The sequence below is a fragment of the Lactuca serriola genome, chromosome 4 (assembly GCF_051521515.1).
Source record: "Lactuca serriola cultivar US96UC23 chromosome 4, Lser_US96UC23_V15, whole genome shotgun sequence".
Lineage (NCBI taxonomy): Eukaryota > Viridiplantae > Streptophyta > Magnoliopsida > Asterales > Asteraceae > Lactuca > Lactuca serriola.
Window position 1 is genome coordinate 287888230 of NC_136411.1, and position 6453 is coordinate 287894682.

Below are 6453 nucleotides of genomic sequence, written 5' to 3' on the forward strand. Positions count from 1 at the left end.
ATTTACATGGTGTTTCTCCAACATGTAATTTAGAGCTTTTAGATGATTTTAGACTATAATTTTGTGTTTTTCGTGTTATATTCAATGAGTTACAATCATTCAAAGATGAGATATCAAAACTCGAATATTTCTGTGAAATTCTTTAAACAAAGACATCTCATTCGTTTTAAGTTGGATTGACATGCACTTTTTACCAACGTGTAATTTAGAGTTTATAGATGATTTTAAACAATAATTTTGTTGTTTTTGGTATTATATTCAATGAGTTACAATCATTCAAAGATGAGATATCAAAACTGGAATATTTCAACTTTTCAACAAGGAATTTAAACCTTTGTATTCTATAAAATTCTTTAAACAAGCATATCTCATTTGTTCTAAGTCGGATTTACTTTCGGTTTTTTCCAAAATGTAATTTAGAGTTTTTAGATGGTTTTAGACTATAATTTTGTTGTTTTGGTGTTACATTCAATAAGTTACAATTTTTCAAACAAATAGTATAAAGTATAAACAAACAAAGTTTAACTCGTCCAAAGGGCACAAGAAACGGAAACATATCCATTTTTACGAGTTGTACCGTATCAAACCCAAAAAAATATTCACTTTAACGAGTTGTAATGTATCAAACCCAACAACATATTAATTTTAACGATTTGTATCAAACCCCAAAAATGCATTTTAACAAGTTGTACTATATGCATATAAAGTTATACTGGTCCAAACGAGTCCAAGAACCGGAAAACCCGTACCTGGACCTGGACCTGGACCTGGTAAGTCTCATCCAGTCCGGTCCACAGTCAACAATATTCTCCGAAACCGATTCAGTTTAAGAGCCCGTCCGGTTCGGTTTGGTCCGGTCCGGTCCAAATTCTCACCCATACTTTTTCCGCACATAATATTATTGTATTACTTTGATGTTTGAAAAATACATTGTCTCTGATTAGATTTTAAGAAAATAGTTGTACGGATTTATTGTTTTAAAAATGAAAAATTTACTACTATATTCAGGACATTACAATAATGAGGGTCAAGTAAGACTTGAGTCAAGATATCAGTGGTTGAACCATGTATGATTTTTCTTCTTTTGTTAACAACACCATGGCTAACGCCATTAGTGTATGAGTTTGAACCATGGTTCGAGTCATGGATAGGTAATAAGAACATCAGAGTGTTTGAACCATGGTTCAAGTCATGGTTAGGTAATAAGGACATTCACGTGATCAACAACGACTTTCTCCTTTCTTCATTTGGAGATTGAAAGATGATCACAAAGTTATGAATTGATTATTTTGGAAAATCGATGGAGTTAACGATGATTGTGAGTGACCTTTTTGTTGTTGGGTTCGACTACGACGATGAAAACACACGGTGAGCCTAAAAAAGAGTGTAATAAAAGAAGACGGAGAATGGTACATAGTAACTTAGATCATATAAGATACATTTGTTAAGGGAAGTGATATTTGGACTTAAGACATTTATTCATCCACAAAATGTATGCTTTACTGATTTGTATGATAACTACTATGATATTGTACCTTATGTGGATGTATTAATTTTTTAAGTGGAAATATCAGTTTCCTTAAAATCCAAATATTTTGGTTATTGGTAAAAAATAATGAAAAAACACCAAAATTTTGATAAATTAATGAAAAAAAACCACCAAAATTTGGATCAATTAACAAAAAAAGACTAGATACCACTTAAATCTGTGAAACCAGCTACGTAGGGTTATTTCAAAGATTTAGCCTTTAATATATTTTTTTCAAACAAAATTTATTTTGTAACTAAAACCTAAACTAACCAAAATATTAAGATATATCTTTTATTTTAATTATATTATTTTCCCTGAAAAGAAAGTAAATCAAACCGATTGGTAGTTTGGGTAGCGTTTTCTTCTCTCTCGTCCCATCTCTCCTCGCCTTGACGTGATCCCCCCGACAGTCGCCGTCTCCTTTCATCTCCGGCATGCTGCTTCTCCCATCGCCGGATTGCTGCTCCATCCTGCTTTACGACATTACCAGTAAATGTATTTGATTCAGCGTTTTGCTTCCGATTCCAATTGAATGAAGCTAGTATGTATATAAAGGAACTACTGATTTAGGTCGTTTAATATCTTTTCGCTTATCTAGGATTTAGAAATGAAGCACTGCATATCATAAAAAAGATATACTGTCTGATAACTAGTAGAAAAACTGTACGAACTTAGGGCATCTCTATTTCTAATCCATGGATTTTATTTGTGTTTACCCAGTTCTATGTTCAATGCCAATGTAGACTTCAAGTAATACCAAGACGTTAACTTTACATAGCTTGGTGGATAAGCGAGGTTAACTAGCTTCAATCAAACTCTTATAAGATCTATATGCTATTGAATTTCTGATTGTTGCATAATTACTTGCTTGATACCATGGTTTATGCCCAATCACAGCTGTTGAGATGAGTTTTGGATTAAATATGATTCTTTAAGACGTTTACACTATTCGGATGAATGCATGACCATTCCCAAATCCCAATTGAACTTGGATAGCAATTTCATGTCCACTTGAGTTAATTTCCTGAATATTAATTAATGTATTTGTTTTTGGTTGATTTATAGGTTCATAGGTGGGATGCAGACATCAAGAAATAAAAGTTTGCCCCTAAGGCAGTGTTAATGCAGTAGCTTACAACAAATCCACTTCACAAATTATGGTGAGACTAAGATACCTAAAGCAAAATTCCATCAGATCCCTCATTTCTCCTCTCAATAACAACAATCCCTTCAACTATTCAACAATAACATCATCCACCACATCGAATGCTCTCAGTTTAAACCCATTATTTCCATCTTATTCATCACCCCTGCATAAATTACAAGCAGAAGATTTGTCTCTAACATTTCGCGAATGGTTCAAGTCAAGTGGGAACCCTTTTCTTGACCAAATACATCAAATCCTATCTTCTAATGGCAGCATCAGTGAAAATGAGGATTTTGTAGTGCAACATGAAGCCATAGATGCAGCTTTATCTTCTCTAAATCTACGCCTCACAGAGTCACTTGTTCTTGATGTTTTGTCATACGTAAAAGACGTTTTATCTTGCACAAAGTTCTTTGATTGGGCCGGGAGACAACAAGGGTTTCACCATACACGTGCCACATTCAATGCAATTTTCAAGATTCTTTCAAGAGCAAAACTGATGTCAAAAATGTTTGATTTATTAGAAAGGTATAACAAACATCGAGGAGGTCACATGCCTAATTTTCACAACATTTTGGTCATGGGTTATGCTGTTGCAGGAAAACCCGAAATTGCCCTTCAATTATTCGGCCGAATGCGATACCAAGGTATTGATTTAGACGATTTTGCTTATCATGTGCTTTTAAATGCTTTAGTGGAAGAGGGTTATTTTGATGAAGTTGAATCAGTTGCTAGACAGATCAAGATTCGTGGGTTTGAATCAGAAATCACTCATTCAATTTTGGTCAAGGGTTTTTGTAGAAAAAGGGAGTTTGATAAAGCAGAAAGTTATCTTCGTGGGGTGATTAATAGTGGGATTAAAATAAAGAGTAGTGGTTATATAGTTGGTGCTCTTGTTGATGCATTATGTAAGAATGATGAATTTGAAAAAGCTGGGAAATTAGTCGATGAATTTGGGGAATTTCATGTTTATGATATATGGATTCGGGAACTCGTTCGTGCTAGAAAGCTGGATGGAGCTATGGAGTTTTTGCAAAAAACTAGGAACCAAAAGACGGCTGTTTATGTTCCGGATGTTTTCCGTTACAACTCCTTGATTTTAAGACTTCTAAGAGAAAACAGACTCGAAGAAGTATGTGATTTAGTGATTGAAATGATGAAAAACAATATCCCTCCAGATGAGTTAACAATGAACATTGTTCTATGCTTCTTTTGTAAAGCAGGAATGGTGGATGTTGCTTTAAAATTATACGATTCAAGAACAGAGATTGGATTATCTTTGAGTTCAATGGCTGTTAATTATTTAATGAATACCCTTTGTAGGGACGGAAGCGTCATTGATGCATATCGTATTTTAAACAACTCAATCGACCAAGGGTATTTCCCGGGAAAAATCCCGTTTTCTATCTTGGCAGATGCTTTATGCAATGTGGAAAATCTCGAGATGATGAAGGAGTTTTTTCATGTAGCATTAGAGCATGGGATTTTGTTAAGCAATAAGTTTTACGAAAAGTACATAAACGCCCTTTGTAGTAAGGGAAAGTTAGAAGACGGGTATATCATACATGGGGAACTCACCCTTCTTGATAAAGTAACAACCGGATGTGCTTACAATACTTTGATAAACGGGTTTATAAAACACAATAGAGGCGATATTGCAACAAGATTATTGATAGAAATGAAAGAAAAAGGTCGTACCCCTGGGAGGGAATTGTTTCGAGGTGTTGTTCAAAGTGTATGTGAAATGGAAAATCCCGAAAAACAATTTGAAAAATTGTTGGAAATGCAATTGTCTTTACATGAACCCAATTGTACGTTTTTTAATTATTTTATAGAAGGAGCTGGTCTTGCTAAAAGACCCGATTTAGCAAAAGAAGTGTATGAAATGATGAAAAGAAGTGGGATTTCTCCGAATTTGGGTTCGGATGTTTTAATGTTGAAAAGTTATTTAAAAAGTGGGAAAACATCGGATGCGTTGATGTTATTTTACGATATTTTGAAAAGACGAAAAATCGGGAGAAAAATATGTAACACGATGGTTGTTGGTCTATGCAAAGCAAATAAACCGGATGTTGCGTTGAGTATATTTTTGGAAATTAGAGAGAAGGGTAAAACGGTCAAACCAAGTATCGAATGTTACGAAGAGTTAATTTACGTTTTATGCAAATACAAAAGATATGACAAAGTCATGGATGTTATCAATGACATGATTCAAGTTGGGTGTCCTTTATCGTCTTTTATCGGTAACAGTTTGCTTCTATATTCTTTAAAAGATCAAAACCTATACAGCACTTGGGTTGACTCACTATCCACCGAGTCAACCGAGTTGACTCAGTGGTCTCGAATATGGAAACTCGGTGAGCTGGTCGGATTGTTTTCTGATCGGTTTAGAGACGATATAGATATTGATGAGTTGGAGGAAGTAGTGGGGAAGTGTTTTCCACTTGATATATACACATACAACATGCTTTTGAGGAAACTAATAAAGAAACAGGTGGACGATGCTTCTAGATTGTTCCGGAAGATTTGTGAGAAAGGGTATAAGCCGAATCAGTGGACTTATGAGACTTTGGTGCATGGGTTTTATAGACATGGTAGGGCGGCTGAAGGTAATGTATGGCTGGAAGAGATGCAGAAGTTAGGGTTTACTCCAAGTGAGGCTACAACAGTTTTGCTTTAAAGATTTTCATAAAGTTGCATACTTCCAAAAACATGTGAAATATATCAAAGGTATGTAAACTATCAGGTTTTGTAATATTTAGGGTTAAATGCTAGAAATAGCAATATATGATCATTGGTTTGTTTGTTATAAGAGGAAGAAATGAAAGTAGGTTGCTTTGTGTTGCATTTAGTCCTACTGTTTTTAGTTTTTTTTGTATGGAAAAGTCTCTGATGTTTCAATCATTTACTAATTTTTACACAAAGAGACTATAAAATAATTGATTTATCTGAAATTTGGCACCTTTGATTTATTCACATCAGATAGGAGAGGGTGGAAAGTTAGACAAGGGTGTTGCAGACTTGCAGTATTGTTTGGTGGTTTTTTGGATTTCATGAGCATTGATTGAAAACTCAGCCATATATTTGAATGACATAACTCTTCATCTTCTATCTTCTCCATTTTCTTTGATTTCATCACTCAAGAGTCAAGATAGCCACAAATTTGAACAAGGTACATGGATTGCAACTCATTTTAAACTCTTGTTTTAATTTTTTGTTTCAATTTTTTTTTTTATTATTCCTCTTTCTTTTTCCTTATCTTAATTTCTGTTTGATTCAATGGGTGATCCAATATAGCGCAATGTTTGATTAAAAATGAAAGATTAGAACCAAATTATTACAAGAAAATGAAACCTAGCATTCAAGAGGCTAGACTCTCCCTTAGTTAACTCAACTAATTAAGATAGCAATCGAAGTCGAAATCCTGGCTAATATATTTTGCCTTCTTGATGAGACCGATTAACTTTAATCTTCTTGCCTAACTAGTTTTCTACTTTGCTCATAAACTCTTTTGGAGACTTCAAGCGATTCATATTTGTTTCTTATCAAGAGATTTATATTTGTTTCTTAACATGTAGAAGTAGTCAAATCTTTTGAAATCATCACTAAGAGTGAAAAAAGTATCTAAATCCTCATCTAGATGGTGTATTAATGCATCAAGTGTATCGTATTAGATTCTTGTAAACTAGAGATTGAGGGTGAAAATACCTTATTGATTGTTTACTTTACAAGGAAATTGTAGAAGACTTTATATAGAGGCAAGATCTCATAAATT

At 33.9% G+C, this 6453-nt stretch overlaps 1 protein-coding gene across 7 annotated transcripts; it reads left to right on the top strand.

Moving 5' to 3' along the window:
- Positions 1-1865: 1865 nt before the first annotated feature.
- LOC145097119 (pentatricopeptide repeat-containing protein At1g71210, mitochondrial-like) lies at positions 1866-5916 on the top strand. Of its 7 annotated transcripts, none has more exons than XR_013704233.1 (4): positions 1866-2072; positions 2252-2326; positions 2597-5408; positions 5661-5916. XR_013704233.1 is itself a non-coding variant. In XM_079034621.1 (2 exons), exon 2 carries the CDS (start codon positions 2689-2691, stop codon positions 5356-5358), a length of 2670 nt encoding a protein of 889 aa, XP_078890747.1. In that variant the 5' UTR covers positions 1866-2026; positions 2597-2688; the 3' UTR covers positions 5359-5529. The 7 variants fall into 7 exon arrangements, 1 of the variants encoding a protein (XP_078890747.1); XR_013704234.1 differs by having other exon boundaries at positions 1866-2026; XR_013704232.1 differs by lacking the exon at positions 2252-2326 and having other exon boundaries at positions 1866-2101.
- Positions 5917-6453: the final 537 nt, after the last annotated feature.

Coding starts and splice junctions, on each gene's coding strand:
- LOC145097119 (XM_079034621.1), top strand. CDS start 2,689: ATGGTGAGACTAAGATACCTAAAGCAAAATTCCATCAGATCCCTCATT.